The sequence below is a fragment of the Copadichromis virginalis genome, linkage group LG10, assembly GCF_057382275.1.
Source record: "Copadichromis virginalis isolate Kocher_CV1m ecotype Utaka linkage group LG10, C_Virginalis_male_GT1.1, whole genome shotgun sequence".
Lineage (NCBI taxonomy): Eukaryota > Metazoa > Chordata > Actinopteri > Cichliformes > Cichlidae > Copadichromis > Copadichromis virginalis.
The window spans coordinates 11,436,322-11,462,384 of record NC_140627.1 but is presented as its reverse complement, the minus strand read 5'-3'; the positions used below and the strand labels follow the sequence as shown (position 1 = coordinate 11,462,384).

Below are 26,063 nucleotides of genomic sequence, written 5' to 3'. Positions count from 1 at the left end.
TGTGGGTGTGCAGTCTTGGACTGTTGTTCTTTTGTAATTTAGCAGTGGGGTGAAGTTACAGTTTAATTACTATAGAAAGTAATTATCTAAGGCTACCCTTATTATAGTCATTACTTAATGTGAAAAAGAACTAAAGAAAGGTACTTCACAACAAAATACCGTAAATGACTGCTATAATCAATATTAGAATAACAATTAAACCAAGACTAAAGTAAACTAAGATGAGCTCACTGGCCACTTCACTGAATGCCCCTTTTCTTTCAGAATTGCCTTATTTCTTCATGCCATAAATCCACAAGGTGATAGAAACATTCCTCAGAGATTGTGGCTGCAGATGTGCCAGCTGCATGTTTGTAACCCATGATATGAATCTCTTGTTCCACTAAATCCCACAGGTACTACTGGATATAAATCTGATGGTCATTTAAGTAAAATAAACTTAATATCGCGTTGAAGAAACCAATCTAAGGTGATCTGAGCTTTGTCATATGGTGGGTTATCCTGCTGGGATAATGCGCCTTTGTCAATGTGGTTATAAAGGAACGGACAACACCAATACTCAAATGATGCTGATTTGGTACTAAACACCCAAAAGGTGGCAGGAAAATGTTCCACACAACATTACATCACCGACAGCCTGAATCATTGATACAAGGCAAGATGGATCCATGCTTTCTTGCTGTTTATACCAAATTCTAACTGAATGTCACAAGACTCAGACTCATCAGAAAAAATCAGGACTCGTCATGCTTTTCAAATCTTCTATTGCCCAATTTTGGTGAGACTCGCAAATATAGTTTCCTGTTCTTAGTATACACAAGTGGCAACTGGTGTGGTCTTCTGTTGCTGTAACATATTAGCTTCTGCATACCTTGGTTGTAAAGACTAGTTATTTGAGTTAATTTTGCCTCCATATCAGCTAAAAAACCATTTTCCTCTGACCTCTCGAATTAGCAAGGTGTTTTTGCACAGAGAACTGACACTTAATGGATATTTTCTCTTTTTCAGACCATTTTCTGTAAACCCTATAGACAGTATATGTGGGAAAATTGTAGCACATCATCAGTTTCTGAAATTTTTAGTTTAGCCCATATAGCACCAACGACCATGTCACATTCAAAGTCACTTAAATACTGTTTCCTCCCCATTCAGATGTTTGGTTTGAACTTCCAAAAGTCATCTTGACCATGATTACATGCCTAAATGCACTCTTACTGCCATGTGAATGGCTAATTATATTTGCATTAAAGAGAAGTTGGACAGGTGGACCCAAAAAAGTGGCCAGTGAGTGTATTTTATGAAAGGATTCAGTCACAGTTACAAAGTCACAAATTATCTTTCAAGCCCTTAGTTGTTTCGAGAAGCAGCAATTTTCAGCTACGGAGCTTTGATGAAGCCTCTGTACCCTCGCTGCTCACCAAAGATAGCAACGAGCTGGGATGGACAGATAGATTAGACTGACATTTTTCTCACATGTTGTGAAAGGACCACAATGTGGCTAAACGGCGAGAAAATCTGGACTTTGATCTGATAAACACAGCGATGACTCCAAATAAATGCTAATAATGACTTTTGAGTTAGATGTGTAAGTACAAACAGTTTCCATTTGATTTTTTTCTCACTATATCATCAACAGATTTATCACCAGCTGCAGATGTTTGATAATAAATGTCCTCTTTTAATGGGCTTAGATGTAAATTAAATTCCTCCTAAACTGCCTGACTGCACCCCTCTAAGACCATAAAAAAATGAAATTTCATGAAGTGAAAGCTTCAAAGGGCACAGCTGGGGTTACAGTGGGGCAAAAAAGTATTTAGTCAGCCACCGATTGTGCAAGTTCCCCCACCTAAAATGATGACAGAGGTCAGTAATTTGCACCAGAGGTACACTTCAACTGTGAGAAACAGAATGTGAAAAAAAATCCATGAATCCACATGGTAGGATTTGTAAAGGATTTATTCGTAAATCAGGGTGGAAAATAAGTATTTGGTCACCTCAAACAAGGAAAATCTCTGGCCCTCACAGACCTGTAACGTCTTCTGTAAGACGCTTTTCTGTCCCCCACTCGTTACCTGTATGAATGGCACCTGTTTGAACTCATCATCTGTATAAAAGACACCTGTCCACAGCCTCAAACAGTCAGACTCCAAACTCCGCCATGGCCAAGACCAAAGAGCTTTCGAAGGACACCAGGAAAAGTATTGTAGACCTGCACCAGACTGGGAAGAGTGAATCTACAATAGGCAAGCAGCTTGGTGTGAAAAAATCAACTGTGGGAGCAATCATCAGAAAATGGAAGACATACAAGACCACTGATAATCTCCCTCGATCTGGGGCTCCACGCAAGATCTCATCCCGTGGGGTCAAAATGATCATGAGAACGGTGAGCAAAGATCCCAGAACCACACGGGGGGACCTGGTGAATGACCTGCAGAGAGCTGGGACCAAAGTAACAAAGGTCACCATCAGTAACACACTACAACGGCAGGGAATCAAATCCCGCAGTGCCAGACGTGTTCCGCTGCTGAAGCCAGTGCATGTCCAGGCCCGTCTGAAGTTTGCCAGAGAGCACATGGATGATACAGCAGAGGATTGGGAGAATGTCATGTGGTCAGATGAAACCAAAGTAGAAGTTTTTGGTATAAACTCAACTCGTCGTGTTTGGAGGAAGAAGAATACTGAGTTGCATCCCAAGAACACCATACCTACTGTGAAGCATGGGGGTGGAAACATCATGCTATGGGGCTGTTTTTCTGCCAAGGGGACAGGACGACTGATCCGTGTTAAGGACAGAATGAATGGGGCCATGTATCGTGAGATTTTGAGCCAAAACCTCCTTCCATCAGTGAGAACTTTGAAGATGAAACGAGGCTGGGTCTTCCAACATGACAATGATCCAAAACACACCGCCCGGGCAACAAAGGAGTGGCTCCGTAAGAAGCATTTGAAAGTCCTGGAGTGGCCTAGCCAGTCTCCAGACCTCAACCCCATAGAAAATCTGTGGCGGGAGTTGAAAGTCCGTGTTGCTCAGCGACAGCCCCAAAACATCACTGCTCTCGAGAAGATCTGCATGGAGGAATGGGCCAAAATACCAGCTACTTTGTGTGCAAACCTGGTAAAGACCTATAGTAAACGTTTGACCTCTGTTATTGCCAACAAAGGTTATGTTACAAAGTATTGAGTTGTATTTTTGTTATTGACCAAATACTTATTTTCCACCCTGATTTACGAATAAATTCTTTACAAATCCTACCATGTGGATTCATGGATTTTTTTTTTCACATTCTGTCTCTCACAGTTGACGTGTACCTCTGGTGCAAATTACTGACCTCTGTCATCATTTTAGGTGGGGGAGCTTGCACAATCGGTGGCTGACTAAATACTTTTTTGCCCCACTGTATGTCTGTTTCACCATCTTGTGAGAAGGTTTACTGGGGAAATCAGATAAGGTTTCATTTTATTTTTTGCGTATAAAGAGCACAGTGCATTATGGGAACAACTCTTAATAAAATCGAACATATTTGTGTTCATGTTTTTTCTGCCTTGGGTACTGCAGAACCAAATGAACTAAAATGAATTAGGTAAAACCAAATCTCTGCCACTCTCTCACATGCCACAACTAAATGGGTCTCTAATGTTTTCAAGTTCGGTTTAATGGCTGAGAAATTTCAGTAGATACTGAAGGGCTCGCCACTGCAGTAAAAAAAATAATTCACATTAGTGAATTATGGAATGAAAGGAAATTAGGAAAATATGAACAGTTGTTGAGGTAGGATGTACACGAGACTGGGCTAAATGAGTCTAGATGTTAAAAAACGAGATCGAGTGTCTGGATCTCTGGTAATGGCAGGAAGGTTGTGTCTAATATCTGATAGAATATTAATGCAGCCTTTTATCATAAATTAATGAGTTCATTAAATTCTAAACATTTAATTATTACATCCTCTTGTAATAATGTCACTATGGCTTTGTTTTAAATTGTTTCTTTTCTTTTCTTTTTTTCGTTTCAATGAGTTCTTTTTATCAAATCAGTTTTTAGCCAAGCAACCTGAACAAGCCGTTTATGCCAGGGAATTTCCACTCGGTAACCCATGCTACTGTTATTCGTGACTACAACTGGAGACATTTTTTCTTTAGATTAGCAGACTGGTTTGACAGGTTTGATTTAGTGCCTCTGACAAGATAGCATATTGTGCACAAGCGCCGTTTCCCCAATTTACTGTGCAGAAATGCTATGCGTGGTACACAATATGTCATCATGTCTTGTTTTTGACAGTGCACAGCAGCCCAGAGATAAGATACTGGTTCGCTGGCGTGGTAATGATACAGAATTAACACAGCTTTTGGGCCCAGTTCTTCTCTTCTGTGGGCATCGTGTCGATCAGTCAGAGGCTTGATTAATAATTACAATTTCGCCTTTCTCTCTCCCCTTGCCAATTATTCTGTCTCACTTGGATTCTTGTTTGCTGTTCACCTTTCCCTGCTGAGAGTAGAACCTGCGTGAGACTTGCATTGAGTTGTGAATCCCATACCAACTCCAATTATTGTCAGAGCTCACAAGCTTCTGCAGCTCTGAGCCGTAAACATGTTTTAGCACTTCACTGCATCACACTTCAAATAGGAACATTTTGTTCCACGAATATAAAGTCAAGTATGTAGCAGTAATCACATAAAAGCAATATGGAAATGGGACTCATTAGCAAATTATGACTGTTTGGAGCTGCATGCAGTGATGCAAACATGAATGAATTACATTTAGAAAGGAAATTTTGGTTTATCCATCATCACTACTACAAAAATAGAATAAATCCATCCATGCATGTTAAAAAAATGCATACGTAGTGTCCCCTGACAGTGTTTTCACAGTCCGCAGTAGAAAATGCAAGAGAGATTTATGAGAGATCAGGGTTTCCATCTTGTGTCCAATGGAAATCACGTGATTTAGATGGAACATATTCAATTCAATTTATATATCACCAAATCACAACAACAGTTGCCTTGAAGTGCTTTATATTGTAAGACCCTACAATATCAGAGGAAAATCCCAACAACCAGACATCTGTCCCTCTGAGCAAGCACTTGGCAACAGTGGGAAGGAAAAACTCCTTTTTAAAAGGAAGAAACCTCCGGCAGAACCCAGCTCAGGGAGGGGCAGCCAGAACAAAGGACACACTAGAGCTGGGCTATATGGCCTAAAATTCATATCGCGATATAATTTGAAGCATATATATCACGATATATTCTTTTCTTCTGTATAACGTATTTTCTACACTATAAGGCACACTTAAAATCCTTTAATTTTCTCAAAAATCGAGAGTGTGCCTTATGTATGAATTCTGGTTGTGCTTACTGACCTTGAACCGATTTGGGCGTGCAGAAATCTGTTAAAAAATGTTTTAGTACAACTTTGGTAAGCCGCACTGCTTGATGGATTGTCAGAGCATTACGGCTGCCGTAGTGAGGAGCTTCGCGGAGTAATCTGGGTCCAAAACTCCGTCCATTTCAGGTCCCAAAGTCAAACGAACACTGAGAGTTAAAAAACGGTCTAAATTCTTTCATCTTTAATTAAATCATCAGCGTTGCTGCTTTGTCGGGTGTGACAATTAAGTTTTAGAAGTTACAGGAAGTTAGCTCGCTAGTTTACACCTAAACATTTCATACCATGTTCTGAACGAGAGATTTTTTGAAAATAATTAAAACGTACAGCTCTGCTACCACTTCCAACATAAATGAAGACAGAAAACTAAACAGCAGTGGCGTTTGCAGGGTTACTGAAGTTGGACTACCTGGTATATAATGTTGTGCTACATGATTGCTAGCGACACAGCTATGTTAGCATAACTTTAGCACAGTGAAGCTGGAGGATGAACGCCAACTTTTTTTCCACTCAATAAAAGTTAACGTGAGGGATTCTGGTGGTCAGGGACAAATGCAATCGCATAGCAGGATGCTATACACGGGCCAAACTTCAGTCAGGAGAACAACTGAGATTATTCATCCACAATACGAGGTTAGTTATTGATATACTGCAACAATATGGGAATAGAACAGCTGCGAGAGAATTCAACATTAATGAATCAATGTTACGGAAGTGGAGGAAGCGCAGTTTTTGGCTTTCCCCTTATTTCAAGAGTGATTAATCTCTTTGCTATGACTGTCACCCGCCATAATTTGCAGATGATAATGGTTGTAACCGCTGCGATGCTTTCGACCAAAACAGGCACAGCTTGATGACATCATCAACATGCGCTATCGCGATAGAGCGATATAGTCAAAATCTCTATCGTTGGCCAAATTTAGATATACGATTTATATCGTTTCTATTATATATCGTTTCTATCGCCCACCCCCAGGACACACTATGGAATATATGTAAACTGATGTGTGGCATATGTATAAAAACTGAATACCATTATAGTAGATCTGCTATATTAGATTTATAGTGGCTCTGCTGTACTACTTTAACATGGATGTTTTTTTTATCCTTGAACTTCCCTTGAGTTCTAGTCTGTATTTATCTTACACTGCCCTTTGGTGCAGTCCCTTAATTCATCCTGTTTGAAAGAAGCTGATTAGCTTTCCTCTATTTAACCCTCAAGCAACCAAGCACTTAAATGTAAATCTATATGAACACATTTACATTTAATTACAGAATCTAATGCTACTTGTTGTAATACTAATAATATTTCATTTTTAAAACCTGAGGTATGTTTGAATCAGTAATGCATTGCAGTATTCTGGTATTTTAAATGACCAGAATACAGTTTTCTCATCCTTTATAAGTGCAAACAAAGATTTTTTTCTGCAGATTTAACCTATTTTGTGCAGAAACATTCAAAATATTTAGATTACTGAAATATCTAGAAATATGGAATAACTGCCTACAAGCTCGAGTAAGGTTTCACTGGTCAAGTTCACATCTTGCGTGTATTTATGTTTTAAAAATCAATTGCATAAAGTATGACTTGTTTGTGGCTTTGCTCTGGGCTGCGTTGGTGAAGCGTTGCTCTGGTTCCATAGGCAGATTCTGTGTCAGAATGGTTGGACATCTCAGGGATACTACCTTCACTATCCGGTGCCAACTCATCTCCATCCTTGAGCTGTGTTCACTGTCACTTTGGGCACTTTCAGCACTTTGGGAAAGTATCCAGTAAATTTTGATACTCTGGGTCTGTCTGAATGTATGAGAACAGGACATTTAGAGCTATCTGAAGCCTGTGCTACCGGCTCACTACAATTTCAAACAATACAATGAGCTCCTTATAACTTTTCCAGTATTTAACATTAGATTTCCCTTAAAAAAAAGAGAAGATGGCTGCAGCTGCAAGACTCAAAAGCATAGAAGCCATACAACAGTTTTGCTTGTAATCAAAAAAACGCTATCCGCCACTGCCATTTACTTGCTAAGGGATTAGGATTAGGGATGGGAATCATGGGGTTTCAAGTTAGTAGTTCAATTCCTTGGAATTGGTAGTCTGCTAGCCTATCGATCCTGCTTATCTGTTCCACTTTCACTTGCGCTACAATCAACTGATTTCAGTTTGTGTGCTGAAGGACGACTATAGAGTTGCAGTCTACAGCGTGAACATGGACATTACTTTTATTTTTACTGGACAAAAAAACAAGAGTGTTATGGTGCAAAGTGCATCGGGGACAATTGCACTATGCGGCTAACACAACTTTGGCTCTTTGCAAGCATCTGCACAGACATCATGCTAACGCTAAGCTAGACAAGAACCCAAAGCAACGTTAGCTGAGCCAACCCCCGCCCAGCAGGCAGACCCTAAACCTCAACAGGTATCAAACTGATAAGCAGTCAGACTCCAGCCTGTGTTTCTACCTATTCATGTTTCTAAGGTGAATCGCTGTGGCGATCACTTTATAGTCTCTTTGTACTGGTTTTTGTCTTTGCTTTGTGTTCATACCTAAATACGAGGAGAGAGATCATATGTGTAGCCTCATTCAGATAATGATTTGTCTCGGTGTATAGATCTGTAGCCACATGAGACTGTGTTTTGGGTCATTTTATAGAGAAAACTTTATTCTGGGAGTATTGCTTTAAAGAGTTCTGTTCTGTGGCATATTTGTAATACATTACTTTTTTTTGAGTAATGACTCTAATGCTGATCACAACAAAAAGGTGAAATACCTCCAACATTCACAAAGATTTGACCACACAGCATGCTGTCAAGTTGCACCAATGTAATGTCTTGGATATGCTTCTTAGCGATGGTGTGTGGTGACATCGAGGCCAACGAAAACCCAGTGAGAACCGATAAGCAATTGAATGAATAAGTGATATCGATAATGGAACTGGAATAGCTAAATTCTTATCACTTCCCATCCCCATGAAGGATGCTACAGCCTTCTTACTTCTGGCTGCTATTAGAAGAAAAATATAGGCTTTTAGGTTGCAAAAAAGTCTTCCTGTTCTGCTTTCAAGTTGTTCCTGTCCGACACATGAATCATGCCGCGACACTGGGGAATACAATGACCTGTACAGTGAGTGGAAAAAAGCTCTATTTTCAGAGTAAAGTTTTTTTTTTCACTTTTTTTTTTTATAAAAGGTGGTGGTGATGACCAATTTAAATTTGGTTTATTCTCTAAAAATGGCATAACTGGGTTAGCAAGTCCTTGAATAAGGACAACATGATTGATACAGATTCCAGGAGTTAACCTTCAAATTTTAGCAGCACAAAGATTCATCTGTTCTCTCCAGAATTTTAACTTGTAGGGGGTTTGTTTTTGGAGCAAATTTTTTCTGAATTGTAAACATACAAATATAGGCTGTCATTTTTTCACATAACCCAGTAATTTTTATCCCCAGAAAATTTTGCAGCCCTGGTGAGATCGGGCCATCACTGCCGTCTTTGTCAAACCGAGCCTCAGCACAGTGCATGTGACAGCCTAAATCGCTTCCCATTTCATCAGCAAAGGCCTGTCAAATCCCACCATGAAACAGGTACATGTGCTGTGACACAGCATGCATGTGGATACGACGTGACTCCATTGACTTACCGAAAGGGCAGGAGAAAGACACATACGAAAGACAGAAAAAAATCCACCAGATCGAGTGAGAAAGGGGGAGCTCGGGATAGAGAAACACACCAACCTACTTACTAGAGATCAGCATCAAGATCGTAACCTACATTCTGTGTCTTAGTGTGACAAAGTGCAGAAATCTTCTCTTAGTCAGACACAACTGTACAAAGTGCCCTGCTACTGGCCTAATATTTGAATCAAGCACGATGAATACGCAGATGTGAGCGTTCCTCTTCTTCCAGTATGGGACACTAAAGGTAGATGTGGCGGAAAGGGGTACAAGTGACGTCTAAATGTGTGGCCCCAGGGCGAGCAGACATTTCTAGGACACTTGATGTTACGGAGATCGGTAGTTGGATGTATACAGCAGAAGATAAGATTAAGAGGTCATTGAGTGTGCTCTGACTGTGAATTTCTTGTAACAGTTTGGAGAGAAATATCTCTACAAGTATAGTGTTTGTTTTTTCATGATCCCACATCAACCTATTGCCTGATCTGATTTCATGAGACTTTGTTTGGTGATATTTTTCTTCTTGAAATTGTTTGTTTCCCCTTATACACATAAGAATGAGGTCTAGTATGAGAACGCTTTTTTTTAGGAGACAGCGTTGCACGATAAGATACTTTAATGGCTAATTCAAAAGATATCTTATGCTCCTATAGAGCTGGTTTGCCTTTTTGTTTCAGTGACTCTGCAGCTGTCTCAAAGTAATCAGTTAAACTGCGGTTAGCTGTAGACAAAACAAAACTCTCTTGTGTGAACACATCAAGGGAATACCTCAAAAAGCTTCTCTCCACCTCTGAAATACCTCCAAGATTAGCCGTTTCCTCTTTTTTAACTGACCTAGAAAAATGGTTCAGGCTTTTGCTTCCCCAGTACTGTTTACTGCAATGCCCTACTCAGAGGCTGTCCTGCTCCACGCTCATTCAGCTTGTTAGCCTGAAAACTCATCATCCAGAAAACACGATCCCGCGACCTCAACCTACTCTAGAGATGCCACCGTCGGCTCTGACGAGTGTCTTCAAAGCTCAAATATACAACCATAAAATAACCCACCCTATAGGATTATATATAAGACAGCACTAATTTTCTAAATTTGAAAGAAAAACTACGCCAACTTCACTTGTCCTAGAAGTCACCCGTCGATGTGGAGACAGGCACCAATTTCAGACAACTCCTTATTAAAATGCACAATGGGGATTTTAACCCAGCCTACTATCCACATATTTTCCTTGTACAGCAGTTGCTCTTGTCTTGTGTTATTTCTTCCTCTGCTTAAAGGAACCGAAAAAGCTCAGAGTGCTGATCTATGACCAACATTTTATTCATGCAATGCTACACAATACCTTTGAAGACAGAATTTAGTAGATAGTGTAGGAGGAGATTACTGGAGTATAAAAAAAAAGAGATGTTAATCTCCATAAAGTTGCTATCTGAACTGGACCCTTGCAATGTATGCACAACAATGCAAACACAACACTTTAAGCAGTTCACTGGTACAGACAAGATGTGAGCAAGCAAGAGGAACAAAAAGAGCGTCGGCACTACATATGCAAAAGATGTCCTATAAACACATTTGCAATGCAGATATTCAGACACTTGACTTTCGACGTCAGTTCCATTGTGGGATGCCTTTTGACGGCTTAAGCCTGATCATCTTTTCAGACTAGGCTGTGGAAAATCTTGAAAGGAAGTACTTGGAGCCGTTATGCAGCTTTCATGGAGCAAGAAAACCCAGTGTAGCCTGGGGCCAAGATGAGTCCTTCTTGGGTAATGACCTAAAACTGACAAGACAATGAAGAAATTAAAATAATAATAATAATATGTTGATGCTGTGTTTCCCACGCTGCTACTCCACATACACTGACAGCAAGACAAAGGTGCCAGCGTGTGTGAACCAGCACTGACCTAGCTAACTGCAGCTCTGACCAAAGCATTACCACAAGTGGGCTTCTGTGTCCCGAGGTGTTTTCTGTTGATTCATGCAACTGCCAAGTGGAGCATGTGAAGAGAATAAAAGACTGGGTCTAGAACTGAGCTCTGAGAGACCCCAAAGGTGACATGTCCTGAAAAAGAGAAAGCACTGTCTTCTGTACTAATGCAACAGAGCCCTTCTCTCAAAGCAGGGAAACTGCTGTCTTTCTCATATTAATAATCATACTCAGCAAGTGTCACATGCAAACATTAAATGAGTAATCACTTTTTTTAGGCTAGTTGTAGGAGGGACATTGATATGTCATTAACTTTTAGTTGACATGGCACAGTTGTTAGCATACGGGTACTTATTCACATATAAAAATTTCCTCTTATTTTGTTTTATTTGTGTCCATATAGTGAACATTGATCCCAGGAAACTCTTCTAGCACTTTATTTGGTGTCTGCCAACACATGAGCCAAGTGTCTCCTTTATTGCTTAATGCTATGTTCACGAGCTAGTTACTGCCTGCCACTGGATTTGGAGCAGGCTGCGTACAGCGGGACAGATGTGTTCTGTGGCAGCTGGAATGTGGCATGTGTGAAAAGGTGGCTGTGAGTGCAGGTGTATCAAAAGGCCTGCGATATGTTGAGAAAAAAAATGCAAAGAACGAGTCCCATATGGAAATGCAGTATTTTACATGTGAATTTGATGATCATTGAAAAGTTATGGGCCTAGAGTTTTTGTTTGAAAGATACAGAGTTGTCAGCAGATCTGCACTTTATGAATGTTCACTTTTGCTCTGTGGTTAATAAACAAGAGTTTGCAGATGAGTCTTCCATGCAAACTAAAGACAACTGTGGCAAACTGCTAGCAACCAAGGAAACGGCAAGGAGGTTTTTGGTGCAAAACCCTCTGTCACTCGGCAACCTTCAGCAACAACTCATCAATTGGCCAGGGAATGCACATTTTTCCCTAGCGATCGGTTGTTGACAGGGGGCACCTGAATGGTCTCAGTGAAACTGAGGGTATTAGCGATCGATATCACCTCTGATCTCTAAGCCCGTGTGACTGGAGCCATGGATAACCAAGTCAGTATGTTAACAAAGAGCCTCAAGCTTTTCCAAGACGTTTAGAGAAGATTTATCAAGATTTTGATGTGAGAGTGTTCCTTCTTTACAACAGTTTGTCAGCATGTTCATGTACTGAAATGATGCCAGCACTGTTTGCAAAATACAAAAGACACAGCTGTTGTATCAGCCTTACATGACAGTCACATAGCTCATAGAGCACATACTTATGGATATGCTTATTTAGATCGACATAGAAATAGCTCATGAAATGAACTGTGCTTGATCAGAAGCTACACTATCATTTCATCTGTCAAATAAGCAGTGTGTTCACACTGTAGCTCACATTATGTTGAAATAAATGTTGAAAGACCGCTGTTTGAACATCCAATCAATATGCTGAATATTTATATATTGCGGGGCAGCACGGTGGTTAGCACTGTTGCGGTACAGCAACAGCAAGAAGGACCTGAATTCAATTCCACCATCAGGCCGGGGTCTTTCTGTGTGGAGTTTGCATGTTCTCCCCGTGTTTGTGTGGATTCCCTCTGGGTACTCCGGCTTCCTCCCACCATCCAAAGACATGCAGCTTGTGGGGATAGGTTAATTGATTAATCCAAAATTGCCCATAGGTGTGAATGTGAGTGCGAATGGTTGTCTGTCTCTATGTGTTCGCCCTGCAACAGACTGGCGACCTGTCCAGGGTGTACCCCACGTCTCGCCCTATGACAGCTGGGATAGGCTCCAGCGCCCCCCGCGACCCTGAAAAGGATAAGCGAATGGGTGAATGGATTTATATATTGCCCTTGTTATGTATCCATGTATATTGTCATTTTGTTGCTTAAAAGAGAACAAATCAAGCAAACAAACAAAAAATTACAGCAAAAAGAACAACTGGACCGACCCCTGGATGTGGAAAGGTGTTTTTTCATCATTAGACCACAACCTTTTTTTGACTAGTGACACATCACTATACCGGCACTATACAGTATATAAATGGGTAAGTGCATTATACACAAATAATTTGTAGTCTTTTCAGGTATCAAATTTGGGATTAGAAGTCATTTAACTACCATGATTACTACAGTGGCAACCCTATTTTAAACACTAATATAATGAAATTATTTATTACAGTTACAATAATTTCTAATTATTAAAAGTCAGGATTATCGCTCAGTCACAGTAGAATAAGAACAGGATGGCAATTTTCTCGTGACTACCAAAAGCCAGTGCCTGCCCAGTTATTGCATTACATTTTCGCATTTGACAATCAAAAGTAAGTAGCTGAAACAACCACAGTTGACTGCAGAGTTACTGAACAGGTAGCAACTGGTCTCCAAACAGTTGAGTCCCGACTCTGGAAACATTTGCAAATAACTGTTGTCTAATTTATAAATGTGGACAGATTTCCAACACATCTGAATCAATCTCAGACCCCATTCAACTGATAGAGAGATAGATTTATTGTTGATTATCGCCATCCTGAGACACCAAAGTTGCTTGAAAGAAAGCGAATGACTGCAAGTGGTTGCAGGCCTGGTCTTTGAATCTAAAGTATTGAGATTGCAAGCTGACTGCACATGATCGCAATAACTTTGGATTGATTTGGGCCATTAGAAAGGTGTGTGTTGACTCAGGGATTGCATAGCATAGGAAAATAAAGAAGCCACCAACCACGTAGACTAATATCAATTCTGACTTGCATGGCGGTACCTCTTTTGTCGTCGGTTGGCTGGTCTCCTCCTCTATTTGTTCTTTTTTCTTTTCACTAATTAATTAATTTTCTGATTCTTCCAACAAATCTCTTCTTTTGTGTACTAATACTGACATTTAATTACTTCATCTCATTTAATTATATTTCATTTACAGTGGGGCAAAAAAGTATTTAGTCAGCCACCGATTGTGCAAGCTCCCCCACCTAAAATGATGACAGAGGTCAGTAATTTGCACCAGAGGTACACTTCAACTGTGAGAGACAGAATGTGAAAAAAAAATCCATGAATCCACATGGTAGGATTTGTAAAGAATTTATTCGTAAATTAGGGTGGAAAATAAGTATTTGGTCAATAACAAAAATACAACTCAATACTTTGTAACATAACCTTTGTTGGCAATAACAGAGGTCAAACGTTTACTATAGGTCTTCACCAGGTTTGCACACACAGTAGCTGGTATTTTGGCCCATTCCTCCATGCAGATCTTCTCGAGAGCAGTGATGTTTTGGGGCCGTCGCCGAGCAACACGGACTTTCAACTCCCGCCACAGATTTTCTATGGGGTCGAGGTCTGGAGACTGGCTAGGCCACTCCAGGACTTTCAAATGCTTCTTACGGAGCCACTCCTTTGTTGCCCGGGCGGTGTGTTTTGGATCATTGTCATGTTGGAAGACCCAGCCTCGTTTCATCTTCAAAGTTCTCACTGATGGAAGGAGGTTTTGGCTCAAAATCTCACGATACATGGCCCCATTCATTCTGTCCTTAACACGGATCAGTCGTCCTGTCCCCTTGGCAGAAAAACAGCCCCATAGCATGATGTTTCCACCCCCATGCTTCACAGTAGGTATGGTGTTCTTGGGATGCAACTCAGTATTCTTCTTCCTCCAAACACGACGAGTTGAGTTTATACCAAAAAGTTCTACTTTGGTTTCATCTGACCACATGACATTCTCCCAATCCTCTGCTGTATCATCCATGTGCTCTCTGGCAAACTTCAGACGGGCCTGGACATGCACTGGCTTCAGCAGCGGAACACGTCTGGCACTGCGGGATTTGATTCCCTGCCGTTGTAGTGTGTTACTGATGGTGACCTTTGTTACTTTGGTCCCAGCTCTCTGCAGGTCATTCACCAGGTCCCCCCGTGTGGTTCTGGGATCTTTGCTCACCGTTCTCATGATCATTTTGACCCCACGGGATGAGATCTTGCGTGGAGCCCCAGATCAAGGGAGATTATCAGTGGTCTTGTATGTCTTCCATTTTCTGATGATTGCTCCCACAGTTGATTTTTTCACACCAAGCTGCTTGCCTATTGTAGATTCACTCTTCCCAGTCTGGTGCACGTCTACAATACTTTTCCTGGTGTCCTTCGAAAGCTCTTTGGTCTTGGCCATGGCGGAGTTTGGAGTCTGACTGTTTAAGGCTGTGGACAGGTGTCTTTTATACAGATGATGAGTTCAAACAGGTGCCATTCATACAGGTAACGAGTGGGGGACAGAAAAGCGTCTTACAGAAGACGTTACAGGTCTGTGAGGGCCAGAGATTTTCCATGTTTGAGGTGACCAAATACTTATTTTCCACCCTGATTTACGAATAAATTCTTTACAAATCCTACCATGTGAATTCATGGATTTTTTTTTCACATTCTGTCTCTCAAATTCAAATTCAAATTCAAATTTTTATTTGTCACGTACACAGTCATACACAGTACGATATGTAGTGAAATGCTTGGACAACTGCTCGTGACCTAAAGAAAACAAAAAAGGAAAAGGCTATGAATAAGAAAGGAAATAAATATGAAAAATTAAAAAGGGTAAATTTAACTAGGAAGGAATAAAATATAAATTAAGGTTAAAAATGAAATAACTGTACAACACAAATTAGAATGAAGGGTAAATTTAACTGGGAAGAATAAGATAAAGATAAATATATAAATTAAAGTTGAAAATAAAATAACTGTACAACAAAATACACAATACACAATATAGAACTATATAAGAATGTATGAAGAAATCTAAATCTAAATAAATATATACACAATAACAGCAGCTGTACAAGTATTAACCGGAAATGAAGAATATAGTGACCAGTGTTGTGCAAAACCAAAGTCCAGAAAGTCCAGTGTGTGTGTAAGAACCATATGTGTGGGTCAGTACTGTGTGGTGGTGTGATTGAGAGACCGTATCGCCTGCGGGAAGAAGCTCCTCCTCAGTCTCTCTGTGTTGGTCTTCAGGGAGCGGAATCGCTTTCCTGACCTCAACAGAGAGAACAGTCTGTTGTTGGGATGGCTGAGGTCCTTCACGATCTTCCTGGCCTTGGTCCAGCACTGCCTGCTGTAGATTGAGTGCAGGTCAGGGAGCTCGGAGCGGATGGTGCGCTCTGCTGACCGCACAACCCTCTGTAGAGCTCGTCTGTCCTGCATGGTGCTGTTCCCGAACCAGGTTAAGATGTTTCCCGCCAGGATGCTCTCTATGGTGCACGAGTAAAAGTTCCTGAGCACCTTGGAGGGCAGTTGGAAGTCTCTCAAGCGTCTGAGGTGGTAGAGACGCTGTCGGGCCTTTTTCACCACGGTGTTGATGTGACAGGACCATGACAGGTCCTGCGTGATGTGAACTCCGAGGTATTTGAAGCTGTCCACTCTCTCCACTGGGCACTCGTTGATGACGGGGGTCTGGTAGTTCCTCTCCTGCTTAGTGCTGAAGTCCACTATCAGCTCCTTTGTCTTACTGACGTTTAGAAGGAGGTTGTTCCTCTGGCACCAGTTCTCCAGATTCCTAATCTCCTTCAGGTAGGCCGTCTCGTTGTTATCAGAGATCAGGCCCACCACGACGGTGTCGTCAGCAAACTTGATGATGGTGGTGGAGCTGGTAGTGGCCACACAGTCATATGTGTACAAAGAGTACAGCAGGGGGCTCAGAACACACCCCTGGGGGGCTCCAGTGCTGAGAGTGGTGGAGGCTGAGACATGTCCGCCCATCCTTACTGCCTGTGGTCTGCCAGTTAGGAAGTTGGAGATCCACTGACACATAGATGAGCTGAGTCCCAGATGCTCCAGCTTGGTGGTGAGTGTGGAGGGAATTATGGTGTTAAATGCAGAGCTGTAGTCTATGAAGAGCATTTTAACATAATTCCCCCTTCTAGTGTCCAAGTGAGTGAGTGATGTGTGGAGGAGATGAGAGATGGCATCGTCTGTGGAACGATTTGGACGGTAAGCGAACTGTAGTGGGTCCAGTGTGTCTGGTAGTGAAGAAATGATGAAGTCTCTGACCAGGCGTTCAAAGCACTTCATCACTACTGAGGTGAGGGCTACAGGGCGATAGTCATTGAGAGAAGCAGGGTGGGGTTTCTTCGGGACAGGAACAATGATGGACTCTTTGAAGCATGTGGGGATCACCGACTGAGATAAAGAGATGTTGAATATCTCAGTGAACACAGGAGCTAGCTGGTATGCGCAGTCTCTTAGGATACGACCTGGGATGCCGTCTGGTCCTGCTGCTTTCCTGGTGTTCACTCTCTTGAAGGCTCTCCTTACTTCATGCTCGGAGATGACGAGCACGTTTCCGGTGCTGGCAGTATCTTCCTGTCTGCAGCCGTTAGCGCCGCTAACACTAGCATTGTTGGAGACCTTAGCTGCAGCCTCGAAGCGAGCATAGAAAGTGTTCAGCTCGTCTGCCAGAGTCACGGCCGCGTTCGTCATACCGGTTGTTGGTGCTTTATAGTCCGTTATTGTCCTTAGTCCCCGCCACAGGCTCCTAGAGTCACTCTGTTGGAGTTGTGACTCTAGTTTCCTCCCGTAGCGCTGCTTCGCCTCTTTCACCGCCCTCCGCACGTTATATGACGCGGCTTTGTACGGGTCCATGTCCCCCGTCATGAGTCCCGTGTTGTAGGCAGCGGTGCGGGATCTCAGAGCGTTGCAGATGGTTTTATCCACCCACGGCTTCTGGTTGGGAAACGTTGTGATAGTCTTTGTCTCCACGGTATCATCCGCTAGTTTCCCGATGAATCCCACAACCGCTTCCGTAAACACGTTGACGTCATCGTCGGAGCTGTTTCTGAACATGCCCCAGTCTGCGTCATCGAGTGCGTCCTGTAACGCGGCCACCGATTGATCCGTCCAGCGCGCGACCTTCCTCTGAACCGGAACTTCCTGTTTTAGCCTTTGTTTGTATTTTGGCATGAGGAAGATGGCGGCGTGATCAGATTTGCCAAACGGGGGGCGGGATTGTGCCTTGTAGCCGTCCTTGACCGTAGTGTAGCAGTGGTCCAGTGTCCTTTCACCCCTGGTGGGGCAGGTGATGTGTTGATAAAAGTTCGGCGCTGCGCGTTTGAGGTTGGCGCTATTAAAGTCCCCCGTCACAATAAGCGCAGCGTCCCGGTGTTGTGTCTGGTGCTGTGTGAGTGCCTCATGCAGCTCGCATAAGGCGGTGACCCTGTCCGCTTGTGGTGGAATATAAACGGCACTTACAATGACCGATGTAAATTCCCGAGGTAGATAAAAAGGACGACACATGATGGACAGTAGTTCCAGATTTGGTGTGCAGGAGCGTGTGAGAGGAACAACGTTCGCACTGTTGCACCAGTTGTTGTTCACCATTAAACACACGCCGCCTCCCCTTGACTTCCCCGAGTCCCGTGTCCTGTCCATGCGGTGAACCGAGAAGAACTCGGCCGGCTGGATGGCGTGGTCCGGCACCGCTCGGTTCAGCCATGTCTCGGTGAAGCAGAGGAGATTGCAGTCCCGAATGTCTCTCTGGAACTTTATCCTGGCCCTGAGGTCGTCAAGCTTGTTCTCCAGTGACTGGACGTTGGCGAGCAGGATGCTAGGCAGAGGTGTGCGGTGTGCACGAGCTCTCAGCCTGTTCCTGACGCCGGCTCGCTTCCCTCTAGGCCGCCGCCGCTTCCCTTTGTTCTCCCTCGAGATCTCACTCGGCCAGCTCGGATCCGGAGTTAAAAACTTCGAATTGTGAGTACATTGTATACCAATAGAAACAAGAGTGTCACTGTCATACCTAATGTACCCAATGGTGATGATTTTGCCGATTTAGAAACGCTGAAAACTAACTTAAAAAGCAAAGACAAAGAAAAAGTGGTCGGAGCAGTCGTGACGGCAGCCGACCTCACCGGCGCCATCTTATCATCCACAGTTGAAGTGTACCTCTGGTGCAAATTACTGACCTCTGTCATCATTTTAAGTGGGGGAACTTGCACAATCGGTGGCTGACTAAATACTTTTTTGCCCCACTGTACTTATCTAATTATATACAGATATACACCCACTCATTTTATTTGTGTCTTTGTTACCCGGCACACTTAACCATGACAGCATGAATATTTATGTGTCTCTGTACTCTACAGTTGAGTTAGTTAACATAAAGAACATCTGTCATATACCATTAAGGAAGTAAAGCCGTTCACCTTTAACATCCTCTGTAACCGTCTTCACACAAGTTTATGACATCCTCAGGAGATCCTCATCGACTCGCGTTCGAGTCTGACAGTGTGAACACAAGCTGCTGTAGAGGAGCTACGCTTAGAGCCCCAGAACAGAGTGAAGCAGAGCTCCAGTGAGACCGAAACACTCAAAGTTTGGCAAAAACGCACTAATCTTGCTATGTCATGCAGGCTGTCAAGCCAGCTCTGTGCTCAGCCTCGGAAACAAACCCAGAGCTCAAGGCGGTCAATTAGAGCTGCATGATCAAATATGTCAAATGCTGTACAGGGTCTCATGACAACGCATAAAAATTCTCAGGCAATTGCTGCTTAAAGAGGGTCATCTGAGGCTTTTAAAGGATGTGTTTTACAGGGAGACCACTTTGACAAGGAAAAGCACCATCCGAAAGTTGTCTGCTAGTATATAACATAAATATATGTACACAAAACCATTACTACTACTACTAATAATAATAATAAAAAATGCATGAATAGCTAAGACCAACAAATCCAACATCCTCTACAAGGACCTTGAAGCAAAGATGCTTACACAATCCAAATGCCACACTAAGCACCTCTGCCAAACAGTAACAGGTAAAGGGATGAAAGCCTTCTTAGGTTTGATGATTCTGATCAGAGTGAGGAGGAAGCTGAGGAAACTGATACTCACCATGTCTGTGTCTGAAACGGGTCCAAAACTCGTGACATAGATGTTTGTCCTCACTTCTGTTACGCTCTCTGAGGAAAAGAGACAACGAGGACCAGAACACATTACGGTCATTACTCAGTCTGTACACAAAAAAAGCATTGCTGGAGCTCTGTCTTTGTTAAGCTGATTGTTTGTGTGCATGACAGTGAAGTTTGCTGGTTGGATTTTAACTAAGCTACCTTAGAAAAAGCCTAGAGTATTAAACGGTTAGAGAAACAGCTCAATTTGAAGGAAAAAAATAAAACAAATGCAGAAGACTTATGCATGCTCAGGGAGGAATTTGTGTCCTCCTGGACGGCTTAATACCTGGATTCAAACTGTCTTTATGGATCATTTCATCAAATCCGTGTTCTTGTAGCACAGGCTGCTGGTTTAAGAACATAATGCTACACCAATAATATAAGACATTTTCTAAAATACACACAGCACTGGCTATAACAGTCCTAAGGATTTGGCCCAGGAGTTGTTGTTTGTTTTTTTTCCTTCTTCCTTGACCTCAATTCGGAGGCAAAATGTTGCTGCGAGCAGCTTCACAGATGCTTCTGAAAGTTATCCATTCAGTAAAACTACCATTTGTTTGGCTCAAGCTCGTTTTTGACCACTGAGGCATAAAATTTGCTTTGGGCCACGCCCAAGTCTGTATCTTCAGAGATGAGATTCCCTTTTGACCCAAAATGATTTTAGTCAGCCTTAAAGGACTACTGGCTCAGGAATAATATGCAGCAGCTTAACATTAAGCATTTTTTAACTCAGATAATGTACACATGTTTTGCAGTTACACACACATACAAACACTGAGTCTGATTCTGTCATAACTCTATAAGACTTTCTACTGTGTCTATTCTTAAGGAAGATGTATTTCTTCAGTTTTAATGACATGCATCCTTGCATGTTATGTAACAATAAAAGCCCCATAATTGCTTTTCTGTCATAATGATTTATAGATGATTCCTGAATTTGCAACACCGATCACACTGATCATTATACGGCATGCTAGTGCAGACCTTTAATTGTGATATGAAATATGCGATGTGGAAGGATTGTTTCCAAACACGTCACTAATGATTTTAACATCGCATTAAGTAGGGCATGAGATGAAAGTCATGACAGATCAAAATTTGCCCTCTTCAGTGTGGGCTGAATCAGCTCCTCTGGGGTAACCGTGTAAAGCAGGCTCTTGGGCCGCTGGCGAGACAAATAGCTGCTCCCGGTGGTGCAACGACTAGAGAGTGATGAGGCTTTTCTCCAAAAGTGAATGGATCCTCGCTCTAACTGTGTCCCAGATCTAAATGGCCACCCACAGGTGAGGTCTTTAATCCTTTAGCAAAGACCCCCCCCTTTCCATCCCAAGGGAGGAGATCCACTTCCACATTAATCATTTCTGTGACTCAAATAGCTCTCACAAATACACGATTATCACAACACCAAGTCAGCAGTTTGCATGGAAGACATAGGCAGGGGAACAGAATGATTTGCCCTGTTTCTGTTTACAACAAAGCACTGGAGCATAGGGCAGAGCTAATAGATGCTGCTGAAAATAAAATGAAATGGCATTTTTCCAGTTTCTGCCCAGTCTGCTTGTCTGAGATGGTCCCACATGACTGTTTTTTCAGAAGGCATGGGGTGGCCAGCAGGAGGAAGATTGGTGCTTTTCTTCTTGTGCAGGCAGCAGCTTTAGACATTAAAGCATCCCTGCTATACAAAAGCGTGGCGCCTGGTCTGTGTGAAGGGCAGATGCTCCTAATCTAATCTGCAGATTTAAACCTGTGTCAAATAGTTTTACAATATTTTACATTTAAAATACATTTTAAAATATATCATAAAATGTTAAATTTATAATTTATATATTTTATACATTCCTGTCATATTTTTGATGAATAAAGAAATAAGAGGATAATAAATGTCACCACCTTCCTGTCTATTAAATATCAAAGAGGATTTCAAATATGAAAAATTCAAACAGGTCCCCATTCTGTGCCTTCATAAAAAGTAATAAAGCTATGATACACCAGTGCATAAAGCAACTTTAGAAATATGTACAGCTATGGCACCCTACTTACATACAAATAACTGACATATTTTAACCAATCAGAATCATTTCAGCTTCAGTCCTACTATTTGCTTTGCTTAGTGACAATTTTCCTAAAGAACTGTGAGTAAAGAGGTGTTGATAGAATTGTGCTTTAACCTATAGGCAGTCACTTCTGTACAGAGAGACACCTGATCATCTGTTTTGCCTTTGGAGATGGGAATATAACACGAACAACCTATGTTTGGTTCCTTTTCCTGGTTACTGCCACAGAGCCCGAGTCATCCAGCATGGTAGGCCTGTTGCCCAGTAGGTATGCTCATGGCATGTGAATCAAGCAGTAGAGCAGAATTGGACATTCCAGCTGACTGGCTGAGAAATGGTAAAGCACGTTTGAGCATGTGGGCTTGCTGTTGTCTTTTAGGGCACGGATATTTGGATGAAATGGCATCAATTAGTGGGATTTCCACTGACGTGTGTGCTTATTTGCCATTTGGGCATGATTGAACAAAGATGTTCACCCAAGGGAACGCACTTTTCCACAAGAGTGATGTAAAAAAAAAAATGCTCCGTATTGTCCACTAGCAGTGCATAGTGTCAGTTTGGTTTCATGAAGCCAAAAACCTTCAGTTGAGAAGAAAATTGAAGTTTCAGCTACACTAGTCTAATATCTGATATTTACACCACAAAGAAAATGTCAGTAGTTTGTTTGAATATATACATTTAGAAAAGAGCAACATGAAAATTGCATAAGGATATATAAAATAACCTGCACCCTGTGCATGTTGGGCCAATGGCACCTGTAAGTATGTGTGCTGATGAACAGGAGTGTGCTACAGGCTTAGAAGTTTATAACCTTCATAAATATGTGTCAGGCACTGCTGCAGCAACTGCTTACTGTGTTGATAAGGGGCCAAATTAGCCTTCCGACCTCACCTAACTCACTTCCTCAAGCACCAGTTTGAGATGTAGAACATGACACATATCAGTTATGTAACAGTTTTTTTTTAAAGAAAAAAATATATCAATTCTATTTATAAATAAATGTGTCTCCTATACATCTGGACTGAACCACAGTGTTCAGTTGGATCAATAAGTGCCTCAGTGAAGCATAGAAATGCTGCTCCTTAGACCTGCTCTTTTGACTAAACATAGTCAAAAGACATACAGTGGGGCAAAAAAGTATTTAGTCAGCCACCGATTGTGCAAGTTCCCCCACCTAAAATGATGACAGAGGTCAGTAATTTGCACCAGAGGTACACTTCAACTGTGAGAGACAGAATGTGAAAAAAAAAATCCATGAATTCACATGGTAGGATTTGTAAAGAATTTATTCGTAAATCAGGGTGGAAAATAAGTATTTGGTCACCTCAAACAAGGAAAATCTCTGGCTCTCACAGACCTGTAACGTCTTCTGTAAGAAGCTTTTCTGTCCCCCACTCGTTACCTGTATGAATGGCACCTGTTTGAACTCATCATCTGTATAAAAGACACCTGTCCACAGCCTCAAACAGTCAGACTCCAAACTCCGCCATGGCCAAGACCAAAGAGCTTTCGAAGGACACCAGGAAAAGTATTGTAGACCTGCACCAGACTGGGAAGAGTGAATCTACAATAGGCAAGCAGCTTGGTGTGAAAAAATCAACTGTGGGAGCAATCATCAGAAAATGGAAGACATACAAGACCACTGATAATCTCCCTCGATCTGGGGCTCCACGCAAGATCTCATCCCGTGGGGTCAAAATGATCATGAGAACGGTGAGCAAAGATCCCAGAACCACACGGGGGGACCTGGTGAATGACCTGCAGAGAGCTGGGACCAAAGTAACAAAGGTCACCATCAGTAACACACTACAACGGCAGGGAATCAAATCCCGCAGTGCCAGACGTGTTCCGCTGCTGAAGCCAGTGCATGTCCAGGCCCGTCTGAAGTTTGCCAGAGAGCACATGGATGATACAGCAGAGGATTGGGAGAATGTCATGTGGTCAGATGAAACCAAAGTAGAACTTTTTGGTATAAACTCAACTCGTCGTGTTTGGAGGAAGAAGAATACTGAGTTGCATCCCAAGAACACCATACCTACTGTGAAGCATGGGGGTGGAAACATCATGCTATGGGGCTGTTTTTCTGCCAAGGGGACAGGACGACTGATCCGTGTTAAGGACAGAATGAATGGGGCCATGTATCGTGAGATTTTGAGCCAAAACCTCCTTCCATCAGTGAGAACTTTGAAGATGAAACGAGGCTGGGTCTTCCAACATGACAATGATCCAAAACACACCGCCCGGGCAACAAAGGAGTGGCTCCGTAAGAAGCATTTGAAAGTCCTGGAGTGGCCTAGCCAGTCTCCAGACCTCAACCCCATAGAAAATCTGTGGCGGGAGTTGAAAGTCCGTGTTGCTCGGCGACAGCCCCAAAACATCACTGCTCTCGAGAAGATCTGCATGGAGGAATGGGCCAAAATACCAGCTACTGTGTGTGCAAACCTGGTAAAGACCTATAGTAAACGTTTGACCTCTGTTATTGCCAACAAAAGTTATGTTACAAAGTATTGAGTTGTATTTTTGTTATTGACCAAATACTTATTTTCCACCCTGATTTAAGAATAAATTCTTTACAAATCCTACCATGTGGATTCATGGATTTTTTTTTCATATTCTGTCTCTCACAGTTGAAGTGTACCTCTGGTGCAAATTACTGACCTCTGTCATCATTTTAGGTGGGGGAACTTGCACAATCGGTGGCTGACTAAATACTTTTTTGCCCCACTGTAATTAAGATTATTTTTCGCCAACCCTAATAATGGCTAAAGAGCCATAAATATCTGACACCTTGTAACCCATGCATTTAAGTCACAAGTTAAATAGATGGATTCATGCTTCACACACCCCTTGATTACAAAAACGCCAATAATTCAACTTCAACATTTTCTTTAACAGGACTCATATTCTATTACACAACTATGTTAATAAATTTTGCACTATAGCACTTTTTTCCCACTCCCTTAGGAAGATGTAAGTAATTCTATTCTGAAATGAAACAACATAAACTCCTGATATTTAAATTAAATGCGACTGTTACGCTTTATTCTACTGTACGCAATGATTCACGCATCAGGACGACAGCTTGAGGTTTACATCAAAGTTCTGTCTTTGCACAGCAAACATCACTCTGCAAAACACGATGATAATTTGCTACTTAAATCCAGAACTTACCCAGCACACCCACTCTATATTAACTAATATTAATGGGAAAAAGCCACAACAGTGAAAGAAAAGTATGAAAATAAGTAAAATGACTTAATCTCACTTAATCTGCAAAAGAAGTTCAACTTAATCAAAAATAATCCATTTCATTAATGCAACAGGAAGGAAATGACATAGGACCTAGTAGATTAATTAATGTATTTAATGATTTTCAGCATTTGGGATTACAGTGTGATTAACATTTTTGTGTATCCATCATCAGTACAGCTGTTTAGGAACTAAGCACTGCTTACCTCCCAACCCGGGACGGAGCCTGTTGTCATATCCATCCAACAGCCTGTCTAAGATTCGGGTGAAAATGGTGATGTTGTCTTTACTGTCATCAGGCAACGGCTCTCTGTGTCCAACTACTGCCCTGCAGGGAAAAACAAGGAAAAGAAAGTGGAGTTCAAGAATAACAAAAGCTGTCAGATTTAGCAAAACCACTGATATGCTGACACTGCGTACAACAGTGTGAAAGCCTGCTGTTTGTTAGTATCTCCCACTGTCTCGACTGGGTGGACTCTCCGTTTTTAGAAAAAGAATACATTTATAGTAATGAGTTGTTTCCCAAAAAGAAAACACTCAGCAGCATTTTGTTCGAGAATTCATCATATGCTATCAACCATTAGTTATTAATTTACACGACCCACAATCCCCAACATAACAATACTGTAGTGAAATGAAAAGGCCACTATATGTGGAACAGTGATGAGTTAATGAGTACCATCTTTAATTAAGTTAAAATCCCCCTGGGAGCTGACCTATAATATAAAAGTAATCCTCGTCAACCACCCCTCCATGCCCACATGCACTCTTCCACATGCAGCCCTTCACACTTCTGTAAGGAAGGAAGGAAACGAATCGTGTATATTCCGTGAAAGATCCTCAAAGGAAATCCCAGAAAACT

At 41.9% G+C, this 26,063-nt stretch overlaps 1 protein-coding gene across 2 annotated transcripts in view; it reads right to left on the bottom strand.

The window, feature by feature from the left end:
- The window catches only part of gabra3 (gamma-aminobutyric acid type A receptor subunit alpha3), a 120,429-nt gene that overhangs the window by 31,695 nt on the left and 62,671 nt on the right, over positions 1-26,063 (bottom strand). For both annotated transcript variants that reach the window (XM_085469797.1, XM_085469798.1), the window contains exons 3-4: positions 25,408-25,529; positions 19,840-19,907 (exon numbers count right to left, since the gene is read on the bottom strand). In XM_085469797.1, the coding sequence (XP_085325923.1) occupies positions 19,840-19,907; positions 25,408-25,529 (190 nt within the window). The remainder of the gene's footprint in view (positions 1-19,839; positions 19,908-25,407; positions 25,530-26,063) is intronic.